The sequence below is a fragment of the Lemur catta genome, chromosome 5, assembly GCF_020740605.2.
Source record: "Lemur catta isolate mLemCat1 chromosome 5, mLemCat1.pri, whole genome shotgun sequence".
NCBI classification, from domain to species: Eukaryota; Metazoa; Chordata; class Mammalia; order Primates; family Lemuridae; genus Lemur; species Lemur catta.
The window spans coordinates 29,614,775-29,641,896 of NC_059132.1; the positions used below are offsets into that span (position 1 = coordinate 29,614,775).

General features: G+C 50.5%; 1 protein-coding gene across 1 annotated transcript in view; it reads left to right on the forward strand.

Annotated features, from left to right (window-relative positions):
- The window catches only part of FAT2 (FAT atypical cadherin 2), a 49,941-nt gene extending 30,485 nt beyond the window's left edge, over window positions 1–19,456 (forward strand). The window contains exons 13-23 of the mRNA XM_045551330.1: window positions 1,128–1,511; window positions 3,555–3,769; window positions 4,763–4,900; window positions 5,452–5,595; window positions 7,615–7,812; window positions 9,191–10,001; window positions 10,274–10,419; window positions 11,881–12,322; window positions 14,420–14,573; window positions 16,133–16,590; window positions 17,546–19,456. Coding sequence (XP_045407286.1) covers window positions 1,128–1,511; window positions 3,555–3,769; window positions 4,763–4,900; window positions 5,452–5,595; window positions 7,615–7,812; window positions 9,191–10,001; window positions 10,274–10,419; window positions 11,881–12,322; window positions 14,420–14,573; window positions 16,133–16,590; window positions 17,546–18,078 — 3,623 coding nt within the window. The 3' untranslated portion in view covers window positions 18,079–19,456. The remainder of the gene's footprint in view (window positions 1–1,127; window positions 1,512–3,554; window positions 3,770–4,762; window positions 4,901–5,451; window positions 5,596–7,614; window positions 7,813–9,190; window positions 10,002–10,273; window positions 10,420–11,880; window positions 12,323–14,419; window positions 14,574–16,132; window positions 16,591–17,545) is intronic.
- Window positions 19,457–27,122: the final 7,666 nt, after the last annotated feature.

Below are 27,122 nucleotides of genomic sequence, written 5' to 3' on the forward strand. Positions count from 1 at the left end.
TTTCTTCAGTCATGTGGTTCCAATTCCATCTTCCTTCTAAGATGCATCCCCTTGCATTGTACCAACTCACCATTAATCCTTCACAATGGTTATTCTAACCCAAATATTTCACCCAGATATACCAGGTGCAGTCTGACCACCGTCTCCCTTTCTTCAGAAAAATTATGGTCTCTTCATAGAAATGCATATATGGGGGAGTTGCGTGGTATGTGCATTTAGTGGATGTAAATGCAACTCTTCTTGTAGGCAATTCCTGCCACTATTCCACCAAAGGGTGTGTGTCTCATGTGTGTGAGGTGGGAGACACTTAGGCTCAGGGCCTGTGTTCATCCCACTGAGTGCGGATCTTACAGCTGAGCAGTAAATATTGGTATTCTTCATACACTATGGCCCTATACAAGCCAACTGCTTCAACTGGTACTTACCCAAAGAAAATAATAGAATCCGGGCCAAAGCTGAAGAAACACTGTATGTTTTGATTTGCTAAGAACTTCCATGGGTGTGTTTATTTTCTTAACTTTTTACTTTGACATAAGCGTAGACTCTTAGGAAGTTGCAAAAAGAGTACTGAGAGTGCACCGTGCACCTAGCTTTCCCAATGGCATCACCTTATAAAGCTGTAGCACAACCTCAAAACCAGAAAATTGGCATTGGCACATTGCTGGTAACTAGACTACGGGCCTTACTCAGATTTCACCAGTTTTTATATGCACTCATTTGCGTGTGTGTGTGTGTAGTTCTACACAGTATCATTCCATGTGTAGATTCCTGTAAAGAACACCACAGTCAAGATACAGAACTGTTCTATCACAAAGCACTTGCTATGTGGGTGGTTTTATCTTGCACACTTTTCAATTATAAGCTGACATTGGACACCAACCCCCACCAACATTTTTAGATGGCTTGATAGGTCTGCAGACCAGACTACCGTCCTCCCCCCAAGACCCTTTGTCACCCACCTTAATCAAGACCCTGCTGGAGAGATCCTCACTCCTAATATCCCCTGTGCGTGTCAGCAAGCCTTCGTGGGGAGCCCCCTCTTCACGCCCTCCTGTCGCTGCGGGGCTTGTGGCAGGCAGGGTCAGGGGTGCCCTCGGTGTGATTCACGCCCTTGGTCCCCCCCGCAGGCGCCAACGCGCAGGTGGTTTACTCTCTGGCGGATTCGGCCGAAGGCCACTTCTCCATCGACGCCACCACGGGCGTGATCCGCCTGGAGAAGCCGCTGCGGGTCCCCCCGCAGGCCGCGCTGGAGCTCACGGTCCGCGCCTCCGACCTGGGCACCCCGATCCCGCTCTCCACGCTGGGCACCGTCGCGGTCTCGGTGGTGGGCCTCGATGACTACCTGCCCGTGTTCCTGAACACCGAGCACAGCGTGCAGGTGCCGGAGGACGCCCAGCTGGGCGCGGAGGTGCTGCGGCTGGCCACCCTCACGCGCCCGGGCGCCGAGAACACCGGCTACCGCATCGTCAGCGGGAACGAGCAGGGGCGGTTCCGCCTGGACCCCCGCACAGGTGAGCCGGCGCCTGCGCCAGCCCCAGCCCTCCACGCACGGCACGGTCCGGTCCCGCAGTGCTTTGGGCTCTTCACACAAGGGGCGCATCTGCCCCGCGCAGCCCCCTCCCCGAGCAGACCTCCTTTGGTGTTTCTCCCCCCTCTGCATGCATCTCGCCAGCTACCTGGTCACTTCTTCCGCCTTGGGGCCAGCTTAGCTGGGACCCTTCCTTTTCCCCCCACAGTCCCACCCAGGACTCTGTGCCTGGACCCCCAGCAATCCACTCTCCTCACACAGTTCTTGGCTCCATGGTCTCAAGGGCAGCCCTCCCTCCTTGGCGCAGAGGCACCAAGCACCTGCTGGAATCTGGTGCTTAAACATCCCGGGACAAGGCTGCCTGCTTCCCCCCTGGAGTCCCCCCAACCCCTCCCAAACATCCTGGCACGCCTGTATCTTCCTTGGTTCTCATGAAGGGAGAAAGAACTAAGAAACCATCTCTCTTCTTTCCTCCTAGCCATCCAAGGGTCTAAGTCAGACTCACAGAAACTCATGGGAGGGCCCCAGAGGTCAGCCCATGGCTCATGCAGACACAGCACCCCTGGAATGCTGCTCTCTGCCTCCCAGAACAACTGCCCTACCATTGAGCAGTATTTTAGAAAAGTTTTTATTGTGGAGATCTAAGACATTAAAAAACAGAACAGTACAACAGACCCCCACGTTCCCACCGCACAGCTTCAGTAATTATCAGTAGAAGCCAGTGTGGTTTTCTCTTTACCCTTCAGCCCCAACCCCACCTATTGTTGTGTTGTTTTAAAGCAAATTCCAGACACCATATGGTTTCATTTCTAAAGATTTCAGTGTGTATCTCTAAATGATAAGAACTCCTTTTATAAACAAAACTGCAACACTTACAACAATTCCTTAATATCACCTAATACCCAGCCAGACAATTTTCCAGATTAACTCATAAATGTCTTTTTGAAGTTGGTTTGTCAGCATCCTCAAAATGTCCATATATTGAATTTGGTGATATATCATATCTTAAGTCTCTTTTAATCTCTAGCACTTTCTTCTTCCTCTTTATTTCCCCCTGCCATTTACTTAATGAAACCTTTGAGTTGTGTCTGATAGAATCTTCCATACTTTGGATTCGCTGGCTGCATCTTTATAATGTCATATAGCATAACCCTCTGGCCCTTACATTTCCTATGAATGACACTTGGATGGAAGGCTTTGGTCAGGTTCAGTCAACATGCTTGATGAACAATGCTTCGTAGATGATGCTGTGCTATTTGCATCATGTTGGGAGGCACATAAGAGCTAGCTGGCTCTTTTTTCTGATGTTAAGATTGACAGTGAGTTCAGATATTGTCAGCCCTATCCATTGTAGATTTCTTCATCAGCCTTCCTTCTAATGGTTTCAGCAGCCGTTGCTAATTATTTCCTAGATATACTATTTCATAAAGGGCTGCAAAATGGTGATTTTCTAACCCTGTCATTCCTCATTCATTTACCAACTGAACTCTTTTATAAAGAAAAGTTTCTACCACTAACCATTTGGTTATCTAGGAACAGCAGGATAAATCCTTGCTCGTTCTCTTCTTTTCCAGTTTTCAGAATAATAAATCTATGCCTTAATAATTTGTTGAACACCTTTGAGTATTATGAAACTCTTCCTATAATCTGAGGTCTGTCATTGACTAGTTGGATGAGGTTGGGCAAGTCACCTACCTATGAGAGCATCAGTTGACTCACCTAGAAAGTGGGAATCACAATTGTTCCTGCGGCACAGGGTTTTTATAGATCTAAGTGAGATAAATTTAGCATTACAGAAATAAATGAGGGAGACACTGCTGTTGGGAATGATAATGAAGAAAATGAGAGTAGATGAGGGGGAAGAAGAGGGGACAACAAAGAGGGAGACGAAGGGGGAGGTGACAGCGGAGACTCAGCTCTCCTGGTCCTGTGGAGCTGCCTGTCCTGGGCTGGGCTCAGACCCCTCGGTCCTCTGCCTTGGTGGCTCCAGCTGCCTTATTGCTCCAGTCACTGCTTGTTTCTTCAGGGATCCTGTACGTCAACAGGAGCCTGGACTTTGAGACAAGCCCCAAGTACTTCCTGTCCATCGAGTGCAGTCGGAAGAGCTCTTCCTCCCTCAGTGACACGACCACAGTCGTGGTCAACATCACTGATGTCAACGAACACCGGCCCAGATTCCTCCAGGATCTGTACAGCGTGAGGGTCTCAGAGAATGCCATCGTGGGCGACATCATCCTCACGGTAAGGATCTGCAGCTTTGCTCTTTGTGGGGCACGGACCCTGCCGTGGGTTCTTATCTCACACACAGACACGTCCCCGCCCCCAGGCACGGATTAGTTTATTAAATTAATACACTGTAGACCTGACGCTGGCTTGTAGTTACTCAGCCAAACTGTCTGACTTGAGAGAATGTCTCAGAGCTATGTGATGAGATCGGAGGTTGGCATGGGATGGGTGAGCTGTGTTAGGAGACGAAGGGGAGGAGGCAGACCCCAGAGGACTGCCAGACTCCAAAGCCTGGGAAGGCCTGGGCACAGTGAGTGACATGGCATGGCGGTGGGGTGGTGGAGGGAACGTCAAATAGTACGTCTTTGCATTTAAATAAGTGACTTCTCCCTCCTTGAATGGAGTGAAACCCAACTCTGCACCCACACTCACACTGCCTTCCAGTCTCCTCCCCTTCTACTCCCGGATGTGCACCTAGGCTCCGCCCACACAGGAAGTTGTGCCTTTCCCCGGCATCTTCTGCACTTCCATGCCTTTGGGCTCATGCTGTGTCCTCTGTCCCAAATGCCTGCCCCACGCTTCCCATCCTTTGAGGCTTCGTGATCCTTTTCTGATCTCCCCTGGTGTGACATGCCACTGTGTTCTCTGTGCTCTCATAAGGCTGCTCATACTTTGACCCCAGTTAGAATTATCTATGAAATTAGACATTAAATTTTCTATAGACAGAGTTATTTTGGCACATTCCTCACCTCCTAGCACAAGCCCCAGCACCTTGTCAGCATGAGTGAATGAATGAATGAGTAAATGAACCATGGCATGCTGAAGCCCACACTAGGATGTGAATGAAGATATGCCCTTGACAGGGACTACTGTGGTCCCGGGACTGCCAGCCCCATGGCAGTCATTAGCACAGGGACATATCTGTCCCCTCCTACACCCCCAGGGGCCAATATTCCTGTCTGGTTCCCTCTTGTCCCTCCATTCACAATCACCCTCCCCCCCATGCAGGTGTCAGCAACTGATGAAGATGGACCCCTAAATAGTGCCATTACCTATAGCCTGGTAGGAGGGAACCAGCTTGGGCACTTCACCATCCACCCCAAGAAGGGGGAGCTACAGGTGGCCAAGGCCCTGGACTGGGAACAGGTGAGTCATGAGGGGGCACCCAGCCTGAGCTCATTAGGGCAGAGATGTGGTCCCACTGCAGGCCAGAGGATGAATTGTGATCAACACCCCATTGCAGACCTGCCTGGAGTGCCTCCCATTTGTTTCCCTGTGGGGCCTCTCTGGACTGTGAGGCCAGAGGCAGGAGAGGGACTGAGTGATCCATAACCTTCCCTAGAGGAGCTCGGGTGGATTCTCACAATGACCAGCTCATTAGATCATTGCAGTGACAGCTACCACTTGAGGCCCTGCTCTGTGCCAGACACTTTCCTAAATGCTGTACACGCCAATCAGTCCTCAAAATACTCCTAGGGAGTCACTTTCCAAGATCTCATAGCTAGGAAATGGTTGAGTAGGAAATCACTCCTCTTTCTGTCTGATTCCAGAACCTGAGCCTGAGAGTGCTGTGGGTGGGCCATGGGGATGAGCATAGAGAAATGTCTTCACCTTATTTTTCTGAAAACATTCGTGATGAGTCAGGGGGCAGAAGTGAGGGTCCTCGTTGCTAACCTCCACTGGCCATCTTGCAACAGACCTCCAGCTATTCCCTGAGTCTCCGAGCCACAGACAGCGGGCAGCCCCCCCTGCACGAGGACACGGACATCACTATCCAGGTGGTTGATGTCAATGATAACCCACCGAGATTCTTCCAGCTCAACTACAGCACCACTGTCCAGGTGAGCTCAAGCCTCCAAAGGCACCCTGCGCCTTCCTCCCTTCGTTTCTCTCCTACCAGAAGGTGCTCCTCGGTGGTATCAGAACACCCAGACAGTGGCAGTGACCTTGCCACTGACTTCCCTGAAAGCAACACAGGCAGCTGAAGGGATTATGGAATCTAAAATAATCAGGCACTGTGTTAGGCACTTCCACTTCCATCATCTCACCGGAGGCTCACGACAGCCATGTGGAGTAGGTAGTTCTCATTTTATAGATTTAAAATACGGAGGTGCAGAAACGTGCCATAGCTAGAATGTGACAAACTCAGGATGTAAACCCAGGTAGTTTTCCAGATCCCAAGCTATTTCCACTATTCCAGTGATTTTCAAATAGGATTTGGAGAGGGCCTTGGGATTCTATGAGGAATTGTCAGGGTTATAAAAGGTGAGCGAAGGGAGGAAATGAATAAGAGGGCAGAATTCCGGGTCTGATTACGCGTCACCCAGGGTTGTTCCACGTTTACCTGTTTTATATATTATGGGTATGAATTGGGATACTTTGGCTAGAAATAACAGATCTCCTGACTAAAAGTTTGTTAAATAAGAAGGACTTATTATTTCATATAACAAGACATCTGATGGAAAATTCCATTCCGGAATAGGTTATTTTAGTAGGAAAGTGATACTATGGCTGTGGGTTAACTGCTTCGAAGTTCCCTCATCCTCTCCCTCATGATTGTAAAATGGCTGCTGCAGCTCCAACGTCTCATCTTTGCCTAACCATCTTCAAAGGCAAATAGAAGGGGACTTCTTTTGAAGGATCTGTTTTTATCAAAGATGATGACTTTTCAGAAACCCTACTTGGTAGACTTCTCCAATGGTCAGAATTGAATCACTAGCTCACTTCTGAACCAAACATTGACACGGGGAATCAGATTATTATAACTGACTTAGACCAATCATAGTCCATTTCCTCTTTGGAGGGGCACATCTTTCCTGAGGATATTGCCACCCCATGCATAAACAAAAGCAAGATTTTATAAAAAAGGAGGAAAGAATGTTTATTGGGTAGGCAACCATCAGTTTCTGTCCATTAGATTCGGTTTGTAGATAACACTGGGATACTAAAAATGTAGCTAACTACCAGTGTGTTATATAATAGCATGCTGAATCCCCGTGTTATAAAACAAAGGCTGAATGATACTCAGGGGATTAATTTTTCTTAATTGAATTCCTAATCATCTTTGAATTTGCTCATCATATGTGTATTGCATTCGTCCTCTAAGCACAAAACCATTTATAGGTGTTCACTTGGCCCTGCAAATCACATGCATCCCACATACTAACTAATTTATATACATGATTAATCAGCTGTGTGACTTTGGGCAAGTCACCTCTCTGTAGAATAAAGGGCTTAACCTTGGTCTCTAAGGACCCTTCCAGCCCTGGTGGGCTTTGTTTCTAAGACCTAACCTCCCTGCCCTCAGGGAGCTCCTGGCCTAGACTGAAAAGTCAACAACTACCTCAAAGGCAGGTAGGATGAATGAGTGTCACCTCGAGATCCAGGCATGGTCTGGGAGCAGTCAGAGTACTGAGGACTCACCCCAGATGGGCAGATCTAGAAAAATACAAAAGCAAGCTGGGCATGGTGGCTCATGCCTGTGATCCTAGCACTCTGGGAGGCCGAGGCGGGCGGATCGTTTGAGCTCGGGAGTTTGAGACCAGCCTGAGCAAGAGCGAGACCCTGTCTCTACTAAAAATAGAAAGAAGTTACCTGGTCAACTAAAAAAAATTAATATAGAGAAAAAATTAGCCAGGCATGGTGGCGCATGCCTGTAGTCCCAGCCACTTGGGAGGCTGAGACAGAAGGATTGCTTGAGCCCAGGAGTTTGAGGTTGCTGTGAGCTAGCCTGATGCCATGGCACTCTAGCCCAGGCAACAGAGTGAGATTCTGTCTCAAAAAAAAAGAAAGAAAAAAGAAAAATACAAAATCAAGGGTTGGGACTCATTTTGCTCTTTGATCTTCACTTTTGGTCTCAGGAGTACTCCCCCATCGGCAGCAAAGTCCTACAGCTGATCCTGAGTGACCCGGACTCCCCAGAGAATGGCCCTCCCTACTCATTCCGAATCACCAAGGGGAACAATGGCTCTGCCTTCCGAGTGACCCCCGATGGATGGCTGGTGACTGCCGAGGGCCTGAGCAGGCGGGTCCAGGAATGGTATCAGCTCCAGATCGAGGTGAGAGCTGGGCCTCTGGTGGGGAAGTGGGGACAGTAACTATGCTGGCAACAGCACTACCAGTGCTTCTGTCATTCTACCCCAGTTACAGACAAGTAAACTGAGGCACACTGAGGTTAAGTGAGTGGCTTAAAGTAATACTGTTAATAAGTGGCAGAGGTGGGTTGCTTCCAACCCAAGCACTCTGACCCCCGACCCCAAACTCTTAATTCTCACACATCCTCACTCTGGCTCTGACTCCTAGAGTTTGGCCAGAACAGCTCTCTGAACCTCAGGTGCTAACAACAAGACCTACGTCACGGAATTGATGTGGGGCCTGAATGAGCAATTATATGCACATGTGCGGGGGGATTATGGTGGTATTGTTGTGGGGTGTGTGGGAATTGCCTAGGAACTGTGGCCACGTTGGTGATCAGACATTTCTCCCCCACTTCATTCCCCCCAAATCCCTTTCCTAAGTCTCAAGTCCAGTGGACCCTACTGTTCTGTGAACTTATAGGGTGGGAGTGATGTATTTATTCATTCAGTGATTCAGTCTCACAACAAGTATTTATTGAGCACCTATTATATGCCAGTCCCTATGCTAACTGCTAGGAATATAGCAGAGCATAGGAAGGGAATAAATGTTTCCTCTCCCCAGGGGCCTTCCATTCTAATTATGGATATAAACAGTAAACAGATGAAGAAAGAAGTAATACCCATACGAACTGTGATAAAAAAATAAAGTGATGAGAGACTCGTAAATCACAAGGAACACTCATATTCAGAGGGAGGCTGCCCCCATGAGGTGACAGTTGAGTGGAGATCTGAGCTGTCAACCATGTGACAAGCAGGCAGGAGAGTGTTCCAGGCAGGAAGAACAAGATGAGGGAGGTCCTGCATTGGGAAAGCGCTTGAACTGGTCCGAGATGTGACCAAGGTGGTCAGAGCTCAGAGCATCCTGAGCAATGGTGAGAGTGAAGCTGGAGAGATGGGCTGGGTGGATCATGGTGGCCTTGTGGCTTGGGTCACTGTGTTATCTGAGGTCCAAACTGTGATCTTTTGAGAGCGAGAGAGGCACTGTCTTAGTCCATTCAGGCAGCTATAGTAGAATACCGTAGACAGAGTGGCTGAAAGAATAGAAATTTATTTCTCACAGTCTGGAGGACAGAAGTTTGAGATCAGGGTGCCAGCACGACTGGGTTCTGCATTCTCTACAAAACCTTCAGAAAATGCATATTTATAGACCAGTGCTTTGGAGTGGGGTTTTTCTCCAAATGCAACAGTGTGCAGAGCCTGCCCTCCAGGGGGGCGTGGGGCAAAGAGACGTGGCTCCGCAAGGAGGCCCAGAGAGCGCTGCGGTTCTGCTGGGTGACAGCAGCGTTTGTTTTGCCCGCAGGCATCAGACAGCGGCGTCCCTCCCCTCTCGTCTTCTACATCCGTCCGAGTCCACATCACGGAGCAGAGCCACTACCCACCGTCCGCCCTCCCGCTGGAGATCTTCATCACCGTCGGGGAGGAGGAGTTCCAGGGCGGCATGGTGGGTAAGATCCACGCCACGGACCGAGATCCTCAGGACATGCTGACCTACAGCCTGGCAGGAGAGGAGACCCTGGGCAGGCGCTTCTCAGTGGGGGCCCCCGATGGCAAGATTATTGCCGCCCACGGACTGCCTCATGGCCACTACTCGTTCAATGTCACAGTCAGCGATGGGACCTTCAGCACCACAGCCGGGGTCCATGTGCACGTGTGGCACATGGAGCGGGAGGCTCTGCAGCAGGCCATGTGGATAGGCTTCCAGCAGCTCAGCCCCGAGGAGCTGGTGAGCGACCACTGGCGGAACCTGCAGAGGTTCCTCAGCAACAAGCTGGACATCAAACGGGCCAACATCCACTTGGCCAGCCTTCAGCCTGCAGAGGCCGTGGCTGGTGTGGACGTGCTCCTGGTCTTTGAGAGGCATTCTGGAACCTTCTACACCCTCCAAGAGCTGGCATCCATCATCACTCGCTCAGCTAAGGAGATGGAGCATGCAGTGGGGATTCAGATGCGGTCAGCTATGCCCGTGGTGCCCTGCCCAGGGCCAAGCTGCCAGGGTCAAATCTGCCAAGACACAGTGCTCCTGGACCCCAAAGTTGGGCCCACGTACAGCACCGCCAGGCTCAGCATCCTCACCCCGCGGCACCAGCTGCAGAGGAACTGCTCCTGCAATGGTGAGAAGTGGGTCTTCCCTAGGGACAGCCAGCACCGTTGGGCTCAGCCCACCTGACTGTAAGCATGGAGTCCCTGAGGTCAAAGGCGGGCATGCTGGGCAATGGCTCCTTTCTAGCTGTGTGACCCTGGAAAAGTCCCCCTCTAACACACACACACAGAGCCTAGTTCATGGAAAAAATGTGAGCAATGACCCTGTTTGCCACCCAAGGATTGAATGGGACAAAGTCAGTCCAAGGGCTCCGTGAGGTGACACTTATGGTTGCTTTTGCAGGTACAGCTGCCAGGCTCAGTGGTCAGAGCTATGTGCGGTACAGGCCCCCAGAAGTTCGAAACTGGCACATCCGTTTCTATCTGAAAACGCTCCAGCCACAGGCCATCCTCCTGTTCACCAATGAGACAGCGTCGATTTCCCTGAAGGTAGGACGCTGCCAGCCCGAGAGATTTCACGTGGGTGTCCCAGGCTGGGGAGGCAAGGGGCAGGCGTGAGGATGGTCAAGAAGCGCATTTCGGGCAAAGAAATCCCTGCTTGGTTTTCAGGGATGCTGGGTGTGACCATTGGGCCAGGACACAGGACTATCCAGTCCTGGATGGCCACAGCCACCCCACTTCCCAGCCTGTCCAAGGACAACTACAGGTGGGGCTGCTTGCTCTGCAGGGTGAGAGAGAAAGAGAGACGGGTGCCAGCCCTGGGGCTGTTACCACTTTTGCTGAGTAACAGGCCAGTGTTTCCCAAGGGACCGGGAGGCTGGCTACCACTGGGGGTGCTCAAGATGACAAACCCAGTATGAAGTCACATGGAACCACATGGAAGAAAAATTAATGTCCTTTCTAATGGTCTTCCAGTCCTCTGATTGCGTCTTGTAGGAAATCTCAGTCGGCCTGCCTGATTTTTTTTTTTAATTTTTTTAATTTTTATTTTTTTAATTTCAGAATATTGCAAGGGTACAAATGTTTAGGTTACATACGTTGCCGTTGCCCCACTTGAGTCACAGCTTCAAGTGTGTCCACCCCCCAGACAGTGCGCACTGCACCCATTAGGTGTGAATATACCCAGCCCCTCCTCCCACCTCCTACCTGTCCGACACTCGATGAATGTTACTACTGTATGTGCACATCAATGTTGATCAATTAGTACCAATTTGATGGCGAGTACATGTGGTGCTTGTGCTACTTCCCTTAGTAGAATGGGCTCCAGCTCCACCCAGGATAATATAAGAGGTGCTAGATCACCATTGTTTTTTGTAGCTGATTTATCACATGGGCCAATCTCCCACTTTAACAAAGAGAAAGCTGACTTTGGCCGCTAGATTTCAATTCATTCAGCACAGAATCACTGAGCATCTCCTATGTGACAGGCACTGTTCTGGGTGTATTTGTGAGAAAACAAGGGTTAAAAAGGCAAATAGAGTCTTCAGATTATTATCAAATAGTTTTTTCTTGCGGATCCCCTGAAAAAGTTTTGGAGACCCACTTTGAGAACTGCTGAACTGTTGAGTGAGGAAGGAGGAATGAGAGGGAAGTTTTTTGAATCCCTGAAGGCCAGTGTTTACAAAGCCTGCAAAAAAGAACCTAAAACACGGAGTCTTGATCAGCAAGGGGTCTCTGGGCCTCAGTTTCCCCATGTGGGAAATGGAGATGTCACCCACACCCAGGCCGTCCCATGGAGTGTGGTGGGGGCCGAATGAGACCATAGACAGGAGAGGACTTTGAGGGCTTTTATGCTGTACAAATGCAATGTCTAAAACAGCCTTGAAAATCGCTGAACACTACCCCTCCTACCCATGAAAATACAAACAACTTTCTTTGAACTGGCAGCCTGTTAGCAGGTTTGCAGGGACTCCCTGGCTTTGCTGACTGCTGTTTGGGTTTTCTTTGCAGCTGGCCAAGGGGGTGCCCCAGCTGGAATACCACTGTTCAGGAGGTTACTATGGAAACCTCTCCTCCCGGCGCCACGTGAATGACCAAGAGTGGCACTCCATCCTGGTGGAGCAGATGGACACCTCCATTCGCCTGTTGGTCGACAGCGTGGGCGATGCCTTCCTTGTGGTCCCAGAGAACTGCTGGAGTCCGAGGCCTGAGAGACACCTCTTGCTGGGCGGCCTCGTCCTCTCGCCTTCTTCCTCAAATGTCTCCCAGGGCTTCGAAGGCTGCCTGGATGCTGTACTGGTCAACGGAGAGGCCCTAGAGCTGCTGTCCCAGGGCAAGACAGCAGCAGGCTCGCTGGAGACACAGGCCCTGACCCAGTGCTGCCTCCACAGCGACGACTGCGTCCAGAACCCGTGCCTCAATGGGGGGAAGTGCTCGCAGGCCCCCGGGGCAGGTAAGGGTGGGGGCGGGGGCTGGCCCCCAGGTCTACCCCAGAAGGCTCTTCGGAGGACCCTGACACGTTGACCTGACAATCATGTCACCGTAGAGCTTATAAGCAAGTTCCTTCACCACAGCCCCATGAGGGAGGGAAGGAGGAAGAAAGATCCATTGTACAGCTCAGGAACCTGCTGGACAGGAAACGATGCCCAGAGAGGGAAAGGAACTTGTCCCAGGCCACACAGCTCTTAAGTGGAAGGAGCATGTTAGGGTAGAGGTCTCAGTGGAGAACTCCTGCCTCCTGATTCCACATCTCTCTCTCTTCCCCTCGCTATCCTGTGAGTAGCAGGTTGGGATCTGCTAGGTCTACATTAGGGGAAGCCAAGAGTCTTCTTTCTCCCTCAACAAAAACTTTCTACTTTTTTGGGGATAAGGGTGGACACGCATGGGGACATTGGGTACAGAGGATTGAGTTAATCACACACCTTAGTGTCATCACTGGTCCATGCAAAGTCTCTTTCTCATTCCCCTTTAACCGATACTCCACTCCCTTCCCCTCCCTCTAGAGGCAAACATTTAAAGCTTTCGAATGAGTTCTTGCAAAATGCCTATTACTGTTTTCACATGCTTGAATTTTTCATTTATGTAAGTGGTATATAATTGTTTACACTTTCACTCAGCAACATATTTTTAATATCTGTCCCTGCTGGCATAAGCAATTCTTATTCATTGCTTTGAATTGAGGTTCAATACTCCGTGTGCACGCACAGTTTCCTTCTTCACCCTCCCAGTGATACACGTCCTGGTGGCTTCAAATGCCCATCTCCATCAACGGTGCTGCAGCGAACACCCTCATGTGTGTCTCCTTATGATCCTGTGTGAGAGTTTCCTTCACACATGCACGTGTACCCCACACCCAGGGGTGGAATTCACATATTCACAGTATGCAAATAGTTATTTTTACTAAATAGGGCTAAATTGCTCTTTGCATGGCCGCAGCAGTCTATATTTCATCAGCAGAGCGTGAGTTTCCTATGTACCCACATGCCTGTCAATACTTGGCCTTATCCTATTTTCTGATTTTTGACTGGCTAATCATACTATCATTTCTACCTGCAAAATATCCAAGGAGTCATCACTTCTCTGCATGCCCACTGCTGTCCCTCTGACACAAGCTCCCATCACCTCTCAGCTTTTCTCTAGCACCAGCCACCTCCCTGTTCTCCAGCTTCTCGCCGCCCCTTTCCCCTTGCAGCAGGAGCCAGTAGATCTTTATGGGCTGCAGGACTGCGCATGCCAGTCTCCTGCTGAGAACCACTCCGGGGTGCTGCACCCCCAGCTGTCAGGATGGGATAGAGTCCAAATCCCTGCATGTGGCTCTCCCACACTCCCCTGTTCCTTGCCAGCCTGGCCCACCCTGTGGTTTTAGTCCCTGGAGCACGCCACACCCTCTCTCAAGCCTCTGCACACTGTCCTCCTCGGCCTGAAACACCTTCCTCTCCACTCTCTGCCTTCCTGCCTGCCTAATTTCTGTTCATCCTGCAGGTCTCAATTGCAGTATCGCCCTGGTCCTGAGACCAAGCTAGCCTCCCACTCCCGACATTTCCCTTCAATGAAACCAATTTTATCATAATGACTGAGATGCTAACATAGTATTATATTAACAGGTAACTGTGTAGGCTTGAACCCCAGTTTTGCCACTGACTAGCTGTGTGACCTTGAGCAGATGTCATCGGTTCTCTGTGCCTCCTTCTCTCGTCTGCCATCTCCCTGCGCCTGTCCCTGATGAGGACGGTAACGGTCACCCAGCTCAGGGTGGCCGTGAGGATCAAATGAACCAATACATGAAGATTCTTAGAACAGTGACTAGCACTAATCAAGCATTTACTAGTATTATTCTGTTCATTCCTAATCTTTAAGTGACTGTTTTCTCTGCTGGAGTGTAAGTCGTTTGAGGGCAGGAACCGAGTGCTCTTGCTCGGTGGGGCACAGAGGCCCTCAACAAGTCAATGGTGACCAAGTGGCTGCGTGAACACGTGGGTCTGGACATGTGCCAAGGCCTCCCCTAACCGCTGGGCCGGTGCGCTCCTCACCTTCCTCCTCTGTCTCCCAGGCTACGTCTGCAGGTGCCCCCCGCAGTTCTCTGGGAAGCACTGTGAACGAGGGAGGGAGAACTGCACCTCTGCACCCTGCCTGGAAGGTGGAACTTGCATCTCCTCCCCCGAAGGAGCTTCCTGTAACTGCCCGCACCCTTACACGGGCGACAGGTGAGTCCAGCAGAGGCCGCCCGCCACTGGCTCCTCACCCTGGGTGTGGCACCATTAGGGAATGACCTGTGCACTCTGACCTCTAGAAAGGCTAGTGGCAGGCAAGGAGCCGAGTGCTCCAGAGACATGACCTTTAGGCCTTTTGCACATGCTAAGTCTTCTCCCTCCAACCGCCTGCATCAGAACGCTTTGGGAGGAGGGAGGTTTCCCAGGCCCTATTCGGAACCTATTGAATTAGACTCAGGAGTTGAGGCTTACGAATCTGCATTTTTAACCAGCTCCTTGGGTAGCTCTGATCTTTGCTGCAGTCTGAAAATGGCTGAAGTTCTTGTGCTCTTACTCTGGACTTCCCAGAAAGTGGCCTGGGGAAGTGATTCCACGTGGTACAGGCACTGCTGTGTCTGGAGGCCCACCACAAGCTGTGTGTGCCTTGTACCGTGCAGGGCGGTAGCAGTTGCAAGGGAGAGAGGATCATTCCTAGAATCCTAGAGGTAAAGAGACTTTGGCAATTCTCTGGTTTTAGGGCTCCCAAACTTGGGCACCTTTAAAAAATCACGAGGGAGACCTATAAAAAATATAGATTCCTGGACCCAACCTAGACCAACGAAATTAGAATCACCAAGAATGGGCCTGGATTCTCTTTTTAACAAGCTCCCAAGGGGTCCCCTTGCTATCAGCCTGGGTATAAGAGCCAATGATATAGTCTACCCACTCATTTTACAGATGGGGAAACTGAGGCCCAGACAGGGAAAGAGCTTGCCCAAGATTACCATGTGTGTTGATGATCCAAGTCCTTTTTCTCAGCAATGGCATTTCCTGCCCTACTTCCTGCCCTACTTTGCAGTAGGGAACGCTGTCTATCCATCCATTCTATTGGGGACGAAATTTTGGGCACTAGGAGATGTCTAGGACTTAAGTGGGATGGAGGAAGCTTTCCCAATATCCCTCGAAAGTACATAAAGCTGGCCATAGAAGTGTCCTGGGAGCCTTACACCGTGGAAGGCCAGGCTGGAGGTGCCCTGGGAGGTCATATAGTTTCCAGTGCTTTCCCTGAGGAAGTTGGAGGTAGCTGATGTGTGCAGGACCGTGTTGGGCTCCTGAGACCTCCTAGTGAAGAGCCGCAGGTAACCTTGGTGCCTGGTTACCGTTGCTGGGCAACTCCTGACTTGTATCTGGGACCCTGACACTATTGCTGCGGATGCCAGGCCTCTACTGCAGCAGGAGGGGACATCTGACCTCAGTGGGGGGGGAGTACGTCTCATGCCTGGATCTCATTGGTGGAAAACAATAGTCATGCCCTGAACCCAGATCCTCAGTCACAAGTGAGGGCCATACTTCACTGGTAGAAGATGGAAAGTTCTGATGTTGACAAGTTTCATAATCTTTGCGTGTGTGTGTGTGTGTGTGTGTGTGTGTGTGTGTGTGTGTGTGTGTGTGTGTGAAGAATGGGAGAGGGTAGGCTTGAGGGTGGAGGACTCTAGCCCACAGATATTTGTAAGAGGGGACATGGAAAGGGCAGTATAATGCCTCGGCCCCTGACTGCTTCTCTGTCTCTGCAGGTGTGAAATGGAGGCACGGGGATGCTCAGAAGGGCACTGCCTGGTCACTCCCGAGATCACAAGGGGGGACTGGGGGCAGCAAGAGTTACTGATCATCGTGGTAGCCATGGCTCTCATTGTCATGAGCACCGCTGGGCTTCTCTTCTACTGCCGCCGCTGCAAGTCTCACAAGCCTGTGGCCATGGAGGACCCGGACCTCCTGGCCAGGAGCGTTGGCGTTGACACCCAACCCATGCCTGCCATTGAGCTCAACCCACTGAGCACCGGCTCCTGCACCAACTTGAACCAACCGGAGCCCAACAAGACCTCCCTTCCGAATGAGCTCGTCACGTTTGGACCCAACTCTAAGCAACGGCCGGTGGTCTGCAGCGTGCCTCCCAGACTTCCCCCCGCCGCGGTCCCTTCCCACTCCAGCAATGAGTCCATCATCAAGAGAACCTGGTCAGGCGAGGAGATGGGTCAGTACAGCTGGAGACCCTTAGCCTCTGGGATTGACGGGAGGGGGTGTCTCTTGACTCAGAGTCTGTGGCTCATTCTGTGGCACCACGATCCACTCCTCTAAATTCCATGTCCCTCCATGAGATTGATGTTCATGGCAGGAACTTGTAGACCCTGGATAGGGTTGGGCAGAATCTCTGGAATGGAAAGGGGACTTCTGCACATCTGTGCTTTCCTGGGAAGGGAAAGAGAAGCAGTGGTCCAGGCTTCTGGTTGCCCAGTCTGGAGGTGCGGCAGCCTTGGGCCAGACCTGGCAGGCCTAGCAGAGGGAACTTCACCCTCCTCTTGTCTTTGGCTCAAAAGGAGGTGAATTTGTAAAGCATTTCATATTTTCTGGCATATTCACTAGTAGTTACAACAGGTATTTTCATTATTCGTTGATAGGGGTCTATAAAGATGAAGTGACTTGTTTGTACTCACCCAACTATTCAGTAGCAGACACAGGGCTAGGACCAAGGACTCTGTCTGGTCTTCTGATTTCCAAGCCACATCTCATTTCATCGCTGTCTGTGATAGCGCTGTCATACCTCTGAGTCCAAACTGTGTGTCTCCTTCAGTTAAAAGAAGAACCCCTCACCAGCAGGACTTGGGCTGGGGTTGCCATGCCCAGTTTGGGGTGGGCTGCACGGAGCCACCCACAGTCTTCCCTGTTCACTGACCCCCCCCCTCCGGCTCAATGGCAGAGATGTGCAGGATGGGTGGGCTTTGGGTTAACCTCTAGCCTTGAACTTGCCCCTACTGGATTCTATGTATCAACCGAAGCTGCCAAAGACAACATGCACAGATGGGCCACATACCCACCCACGCCTGGGGCCATCTCCACCACATGCTAAGTTACATATAGCAGCCACAGGGCCAGCTGGAACCTTCACCAGGGAAACTCAGCACTCACCCTGTCTTGCTGTTCCCTTTCAGCGTACCCAGGCAGAGCCATGGTCTGGCCGCCTGCCTACTCCAGGAAGGACGGCTGGGCATACCCCCACTCTGCAGTGACCCAGGGCCCTGTGCCACCCTCGCCTCACCGCCACTCGACCCCAGCGGCGATGCCGGAGCCCGCTGGCCTCTATGGGGGCTTCCCCTTCCCCCTGGAGGTGGAGAACAAGCGAGCACCTCTCCCGCCCCGTTACAGCAACCAGAACCTGGAAGACCTGATGCCTTCACGGCCCCCCAGCCCCCGGGAGCGCCTGCTGGCCCCCTGTCTCAACGAGTACACAGCCATCAGCTACTACCACTCACAGTTCCGGCAGGGCGGGGCGGGGCCCTGCCTGGCGGAGGGGGGCTACAAGGGGGTGAGCATGCGGCTCAGCCGGGCTGGGCCCTCTTATGCTGACTGCGAGGCAGAGGGGGTGCCCCTAGGAGGCCGGGGCCAGCCCCGGGCGCCCCCCAACTATGAGGGCTCGGACATGGTGGAGAGTGACTACGGGAGCTGTGAGGAGGTCATGTTCTAGCTCCCCGTTCTCAGAGCAGGGCAGGTGGGAGGCCAAGGACTTGGCACCTTCGTCCTGTCCCGTCGGCAGTGAGCTGAGCGGGGCTGGGAGAGTGGGAGGGAGGCCCCCACCCCCAGTCCAGGCTGCCGTCCCATGAAGTGTGCTCTTCGGGTCCCCCAGCTAGTCCCTGAGGGTGGAGGGAAGCTGAGGGTGGAGCTCCAGAAAGAGTCCGGGGGCCCCAGGAGAGGGGGACGCATAGAGCAGTTACCTGGGAAGCCAGGAGCACCTGACTCCTGGGGGGCGAGAGACAGGCCGTCTCCGGTGTGGCGGGCAGGCAGGATGCGTTCTCACACCTGCCCACAGCTCCGTTGTGGGGGCAGGCGGGCTCGTGCCTGACGGGCAACCATCTACAAGAGAGGGCCACTCCGTGTCCTCCCGGAGCTGAGAGGCAGGCAGCAGGTGAGCAGGCACAAAAGCCACCTGTGCGCCCTGCCTCCTTCGTACATCTGTTGCGTATTTGTCAAGTGTCAGACACTGCACTAGGCACCGGGGACAAGGGCGACACAGGTCCAGGAGCATCACCTGGGCCTCGTCTCCCAGAGGTCCTGCTCCTCCAGCCCAGATTCAGAGCGACTCACCCGCCTCTGGGAGTCACATGACTTTCCACCAGCCGGGGCCCGCCGGGATTCTGCGCAGCCCTGAACCTCCTCTGTTAAAGAATTCAGACCTCACGGAACGCTGGGTTCTTCATCCCCAGGTTCCCAGGCTCTTTTGGCCAAAGGCAGGAAGGAAATAATTCTTCATTTTAAAAATTCTTAGGCACTTTTCAACCTTGCTGTCTGGATGAGTTTCCCCAAATGGACTTGTCTTCTCTGGACACAAGGAACTCAGAACTCCCCTGGGGGCAGGGTGGAGGCAGGCAGAGGGACAGCGGGGTGTCCAGGCGGGACGCCCTGCCCTCTCCTGCCCCTCCGGCTCGGACGCCTGCCAGTCAAGTGTTACCTGCAGTGACTCAGCCCTATGCATGGAGGGTCAATGTGGGCACGTGTCTACACATGTGGGTGCCCATGTACAGTACGTGTGTACACATGTGTAGAGTGTATGTAGCGAGGAGTTGGGGGGACCAGGAGCCACTGTGGCTGCTGGTGGCCTCACACTTCCTCCCCCGGTCCACTGCCTTTTCACGTGTGCTGTTTCTGGAGACAAAAGTCAAAAGGAAGAGCAATGGAGACTCACCCACGGGGCTCCCGCACAGCGCCAGGGAGCCGTGTGGGCGAGAGCCCGTTCGTGTGAGTGGCTTGCGGCTGTGCGTGTGACTGTGAGAGCAAGTGGCAGGACGCATGGTTTTGTTGGTCATTTAGGTTGTTTTTTTTTTTTTTTTTTAACAATAAAGTATCTTTTTTACTGTTATTTTCTGTGTCACTTAGCCTGTTTGCAGCTGCATCAGGGGAGCCACGCAAGGGTCCACAGGCCCTTCCAAGCCAAGATTCATGGGTCCCAGAGATCACTAAGCACAGTGACTCCCAGCCTGGCAAAGCTACCGAACTAGATTCTTGACCCCTACTCGTCCCAGATCAGAATCTCTAGGGCTGGGGCCCAGGAAACTATTGGAAAAAAGGCCTCCAACTCTGTCTGCAGTGGTTGGAGCCCCTCGGTTTAAAGATGGGGAAACTGAGGCTCGGAGTGATGAGTCCACTGACCAGCACTGACCACTGTTCATCTCTGGGAAACACTCAGCCACCCTCCTCATTCCTGATGTTCCTTACCCAGTGGCCCAAGGAGAAGAAGGGGTTTGTCTGAGGCCTCACAGCCAGAATTGCACAGGGGTGAGACCCAAACTCAGTCTGACACCCAGCCTGCGGATCTCCACACGTCACCTGACCCACTCTCTAACTGCCACCCCTCTCGCCTTCAGACCCCGCCTTCCCTTTGTCCTCCTGAGCCTGCACTTTCACGGACGGGCCACCAGAGGGCGATGTGGGATCAAGACCCGGCTTGCAGAGCCTGGGAGGATGGAAGGTTTTCAGGGAAATCCTATCTCAAGTTTGACACGCCAGGCAGGAGATTTTACAGTTCACCGTAATAACCCCTCACTACCATCAGCCACCTCTTCCTGAGCACGTGCTGTATGTCAGGGGCTGTGCAAGTACTTAGCATGTCTTATCTCATTTTATGCTCATAAAAACCTCCTGAGGTAAGTGCTATCATCTCCATTTACAGATGGAGGAACTGAGGCACAGAGAAATTAAACAGCCTGTCAGTAATTTATGTCACTACTTTCTGGGGAGTTCCTGAGTGACAGGGCGAGGATTCCAATCCAGAACTGCCTGGCTCAAGTTACATGCTTTACACTTGGGTTCATGAAACCCAACTGTAAATACAGGACACCCCAATGAAAAGCAACAAGTGGGGCTTGCAGGGCTGAGTTCAGAACAAGCCAAGAACATCATCTAATTCTAGCTGGCATGAATAGAGCCCGAGTGTGCAGATTTGGGGAGCTGGGAGTCTGCTGACATTGGGGCTCAACTCCAGGCCTCTCCTGTAATCCTCCCAGTTTGGGGGCCAGACCATAAGAGTCACAGAGCAGCCTTGAGCATGGATACAGGAGAGTGGCGGGAAGGGACAGGGCAGGTCGAGGACTTACAACAATGCTCTCTGAGCACTGGTTTTGATAAGGAAAACCCCCATCTAGTACTTAGCACAGCAGCCACCTGAGACCCCCACTCCTCATGGAAGACCCGCATCAGCATAAAACTAACCTATGACCATGCTCATCAACTAATTCATTACCTGGCACATCAGCATAACACTAAAACTGTTACCTGGCCCATCAACTAATCTATTGCCTGCCACATCAGCATAATACTAAACCCATCACCTGGCCCATCAACTAATATATTACCTGGTGCATCAGCATAACACTAAACCTATCACCTACCCATCAACTAAACTATTACATGGTGCATCACAATAACACTAAACCTATCACCTGGTACATCAACTACCCTATTACCAGGTGCATCACCCTCACACTAAACCTATCACCTGGCCCAGAAACTAATACATGACCTGGTGCATCAGCATAACACTAAACTTATCACCTGGACCATGAACTCATCTATTACTTGGCGCATCAGCATAACACTAAACCTCTCACCTGGTGCATCAACTACCCTATTACCAAGAGCATCCACATAACACTAAACCTATCACCTGGAGCATTAACTACTCTATTACCAGGCTCATCATCATAACACCAAACCTATAACCTGCTACATCAACTACCCTATTACCTGGTGCATCAGCCTAACACTAAACCTATCACCTGGCCCACAAACTAATATATTACCTTGTGCATCAGCATAACACTAAACCTATTACCTGACACATCAACCAACCTATTACCTGGCAGGCATTAGTCACCTGAGACCCCCCCTTTGGACCACCCCAACTTAATAAAAGTGGGAAATATTGGATAGATGGGGCTCAGAATATGGTGGCAAGACCCCTTGGAGTCCGCTGATGAATATACCTTGATTCTCCGACTCTCTGTGTGCCAGTCTGTTTGTCCTCGGGACCACTCGCTGTAACACCTGCTGTAATAGTTTCAGGAGTGAGAGAAGGCCTTTCTATTAGACAGGGAAAGGCAGCTGGGACTCAGGACAAACGGCACAAGAATTGTGAAACTGCTTCCTTCAGGTGCTGGTGGGGTGAGGGAGGTTTGCATGGTTGTCATCACCTGGGTGTTTTGGAAGGCTTCACAGAAAGGGCAAATGTGTGTTCCCAAAATCAAAGCAGTGCTCTGGGGGGAGATAGCTGAGGTCTCAGAGGGAGGCCTGAGGCCGGGGCTAGGATCCCCCGAAAAGCAAGAATCTGGGGTGGACGAAGGGCTGAGTCAAAGACCACAAAGGGAAAACTCCTGAAGATTTGTATGGTGATTCTGAAAGAGCTAGAGGGGAAAAAGATCCAGTATGTAAAGTTTTCAGACATGGAGTGACTGGCCCAGGGCCGGCAGCTGGTCTCGTATAGAACTGCCAACCCATCCTCTTCCTACAACACGATGAATTCAAGTGTCAGCCTGTGAGGGTTCCGGGCTCAGATGCCAATCAACCGCCCACGTGGCAGTGTCTAAGGCAGACTTCGGAAGTCCATGGGCAGTCTCTGCTGGCTCCATGTATTGAAGACAACACTGAATTTATTTAACCAAACAATTCCAGGTACATGCAGGCAGGCCGTGGAGGGAAATCCAATCTGACTTGCCCAGTGCCCTCCAGCAGATGATCTAGGGAAAGTGGCCAAGTAATGACCTGTCTCTAGCACAGGTGGGTATGAGGCTAACCCGAGAAGGACTGTGCCGGCACTGCTGAGAGGGAGCCATAAATTCCCACTGAACTGGCCAGGGAGGTTCCACCCAGCCGCCTGAGCTGGATCTTCAAGTTGATACTCCGATTTAGCACAGAACGAAGGGCCAGCGAGGCCAAGGGAATGACCTAAAGTGAAGCCCTAAAGGTTTGGAGCATTTGGGCAATGGTGGGCAGCTGTGGCGAGTGGGAGTGGAGGACTTACAGAGGGCAGGCCGTGCAAAGCAGGATGGGGCCAGAAGGCGGGATGACCAGACTAGGGCTTGAAAATGTTCCGTGTTCACAGAAGGTGAGGTGAGGAATGACAGAATACATTGCTGGTGGGAATACAAAATAATACGGCCACTTTGGGAAACAATTTGCCAGTTTCTTATAAAGTTAGCATACACTTGCCATGCAGCCCCATAATTCCACCCCTAGGTATTTATGTACCCAAGAGAAATTAAAACACGTCTACACAAAGTCTTTTACCTGAGTATTTAGAGAAGCTTTATGCACAACAGCTAAAAGTTTGAAGCCACCCTAACGTCTACCGACTGGCGAATAGATAAACAAATGATGGTTCATCCGCACGATGGAATACTACTCAGCAATGAAAAGAAAAAACTACGGACACGTAACAACATGGATGAACACAAAATGCAGTATTATGTTAAGTGAAAAAAGCCAGACACAAAGGGCTACGTACGTAACGGTGCCATTTAAATGACATTCTAGAAAAGGCAAAACTAGAGACAGAAAAAAATAGCTCAGTGGTCGCCAAGGGCCAGGTAGTATAGAGATGGGACTGACTGCAAAGGGGCACAAGGGAAATTCTGGGGGCAAAGGAAACATTCTATACTTTGATTGAGATGGTGGTCACATGACTGCATGCAAAATACACTGAACTGCTCATTTAAAAAACAGGTGAATTTTATTATATGTAAATCATACCCAAATTTTTTTTTAAAAGGTGGGAGACCAATGGCCAAGGGTCTAGCAAAGTGCACCCACTAAAGACACACATAGTTTCTTAGTTAGCACAACCTCTGCAATGGGCCAAGTACAAGGAAGCCAGCCTACCTAGCAAAGAGCCCTGGGCTCAGGGTCCAAATTTCAGTCCACTGTCACTCAAGTGTATGCCTCCAGCCGTGCAGTGGGCATACCTTGAGGGCCTGGCTATCTGCAAGAAGGAATTATAGCCACTAGGTATGAATGTGAGCGGGAATGAAAACTGGAAGAGCCGTGCAGTCTAAGAGAAGGTTGAGAGCTCTGCACAAAGTGAGCAAGACATGCTCATAAATAATGGATATGCAGCAAAACAGTAAGAACTCCTTCTAAGTCTTGGTTTTCAAGTCAGCTGATACTTCAGAAAATGTTCAGTAAGCCCTTCGTGCTTATGAAATATGGTACTTTATACCATTCTCTCCACCCCTTCCAACAGTCCCTCGAGGCAGACCTCCCTCCTGAGGCTGCAACAGAGACGGGGAGGCAGCTGGGTCCTTGGGAAGCCCTTGGCTTCTGGGGCCAGAAGGCTTGTGTGTGTGTCCCCATTCTGCCACTTACTGGTTGGTGGCTTGGAACAGTCACTGAATCCCTCTAACCTTCCAGTTCCAGAAATAATAATAATGAAAATAGTCATAATACATTCCCTACCTCACTTTCTTGGGAAAATGTTATACTTTAATAGCATTTCTGCTTTTCAATTCAGTAGTCAACAAGATTAGTTTTCAAATCTACGGGGCAGCTCACTCAGATGGTCCTGCCATTCCTCTATTCCTCTCCTCTGTGACTGTGATACTAGGATACACATACGCTGGGTTTTGCCCAGGGTCCCAGGCTCATAACTCCCATAGCCCTTGTTATTTCTCCCCAAGGCAGGCCATAGAAACATACGAGCATCTCCCCCTGCCTTTCTGTCTTGGAGCTGGCCATAAAGAAATTCTCTGACTTACTTTGTCTGATTGTGGGTCGTGAGATCCTCATTCCAGAGAGGGTCCGGCCCGTGCCCTGGAGGAAGGAATACTGCAGGGAGAGGCCAGGAATGTGAACGGACAAGCCTCGCTGGGCTTCCCATCTGTTAGTATCAGAGCACACCCTGTTTTGTCCAGTCACAATTTTACACAGTTGTCAATCATGCCTGTCCAGTGAAGTCTCTACAAAAAGCCCAAGGGACAAGGTTGAGAGAGCTTCAGACAGCTGAACACGCGGTGGCCCCTGGAGGGTGGTGCACCTCGGGACGACATGGAAGCTCACACCCTTCCCCATACCTCACCCCACACACCCTTTATCTGTACCCTTTGTAACAGTCTTTATAATAAACTGGTAAATGTGCTTCCCTGAGTTCTATTAGCTGTTCTAGCGAATTAATCGAACCCAAGGATGAGGTTGTGAGAACACCAATTTTTGGCCAATCATAGCACAGGTAAAACAACCTGGGGCTTGCAACTGGCATTGGAAGTAGGGGGACAGTCTTGGGGACTGAGCCATCAACCTGTGGGATATGATGCTATCTCCAGGTAGACAGTATCGGAATTAAATTGGAGGTGTTAACTTAAAAATCACACAAGTATAAATTTGGAAAGGAGAGCTTTATTTCTTACGAAGGGTTACAGCCTCCAAGGTGGCCATCCCCACAAGCTAGGAAGCATAGCCTCAGGCAAAGACCAGGCACTTCCAGAGAAAAGGAGGGTATGGAAGGAATTTAAGCTGAACAGGTTGGCCAAGTATACATATTCAACAGGTTATAGGAGGAGCTATGAATATTCATAAGGCATGTCCTGATACATGCATACCGGATAAATATGCATGTTGCATACAACCCATGTTCAATTTGGGGTGGAGCCTTAACATTTAAATTGATTACAACTAGGCCCCATATGTCAAAAGGCCTTTTCGGGACACAAGGCACTCAAGTGCACAGCTTCTATTAAACTGGCCAGAACCAGTCCCTGGACCACAGACGTTTATCAGGAGGAGGTTACTGAAATCAGTCTCTTGTCCAATGAAAGCTGTAGCTACGGCTCGTGGAACAGGGGGTGGGGGTCAGTGTCTGGGGGTGGATGAGCAGGAATTGATTTAATATCACTTATCTCAAGGCCGGGCTTGTTCAGCTGCTAGAGAAAAAGAAAAACCTTGTGGTAGTCAGAACACGGTTTATTCTTTAAGTGTAGGGATATGAGACTTAACTCTTGCCTGGTATGGCCTTAGGATCTATTTATAATTTAGTACCTTATTGCCACAAAGAACCAATCCTGTCAGTCTTACAATCTCTATTTTCACATTCATGCCGGTCAGGTGTCGTGTCTAAACCACAGAAGGGAGGTGATACAATGAGGTGTGTCTGACCTCTTGTCCCATCAGGGCTGGGAAGTCAGCTCGTAAGGTTTCTCTGGTTCAATCGTCTGGGGGCTTAGGATTTTAATTTTAGTTTAGGATACCCAGCTGGCATCTGCTGCAGAATTGCTTGCTTGCTTGCTGGTGGGGAGAAATCCCCATATATTTTGGGGTCAAAGAAGTCTTCTGTGTTGCTTGTTATACTGAGAGAATAGAAAAAAAGTACTTTGAGTTGTGTGTCTTTTTCACAAAGTGACAAAAAGGGAAGGAGAGTCATCTCTTCTGCTGTCCTGTCCTGAAATCAATCTCCACATTTCAAGAAAACCCGCGTGTTACCTAATTTGTCAGGATTCTGCAGAGAAACAGAACCAGTAGGAGATACACACACACACACACACACACACACACACACACACACACACCCCTTACTGGTATCGAGGAATTGGCTTCCGTGACTGTGGGCTGGCAAGTCCTAAATTCACAGGGTAGGCCGATAGGCCAGAAACTCTCCGGCAGAAGCTGATGTGTGGTTTTGAGGCAGAATTTCTCCTTCAGGGAAACCTCAGTTTTGCTCTAAAGGCCTTTACACTCGTTGGCTGTGGCCCATCCACATTGTCGAGAATAATCTCTTTTGCTTAAAGGCAACTGATTAGCCATTAACCACATTTACAAAACACCTTCACAGCAACACCTAGATTAGCGTTTGATTGAATAACCAAGTTGACACACAAAACCAGCCACCCCTCCTGTTATGTGGGGTCACCTGGTATGCACAGAGGGGGTTGAAAACTCCCACTCAGGTTTTCAAGAGAAGCAGGAGATTTAGGGAGGGGAGGATTGTCTAACAGGAAACAAAAGTCCTGGTCCCTTTCTTCATGGGCATGTCTTAATTCCACAGAGGGTCCTACTGTTAGCACTACTCCCCCATATGAACTCTGCGGCGGAAACTAGAAGCATGTTAACCTAAGATCTAGTAAAGTGATCTGAGTGATATAAAAAAACAAACAAAAAAAAAACAGCATAAAACAAAGACTCAGACTGCAATCTCTCAAAAATCAAAAATAAAATTCATTTATTGAAAAGGAAAAATTTAACACATGATCCATATGCAGAACCCAAAACGAGCTCTGCAAGCTCTGGCATGACCCACATCTCTACACATACCGTGCTGGGAATACACATCCACGCAGGCACATGACACACAGCACTGCCTGCGTATTGAGACCTGCCGTGCGGTCGTTTGTCTTATGCCTCTCATTCACACAGCCACTGACACGGTTTACAACACAGTCACCTGATTTTATTATTCACTGAAAGAAAAGAGCTTCCCCAGCATCACCTCGATTTAAGTCAAAGAACACAGTTAATGACAGGGACCTTCCCCTCATT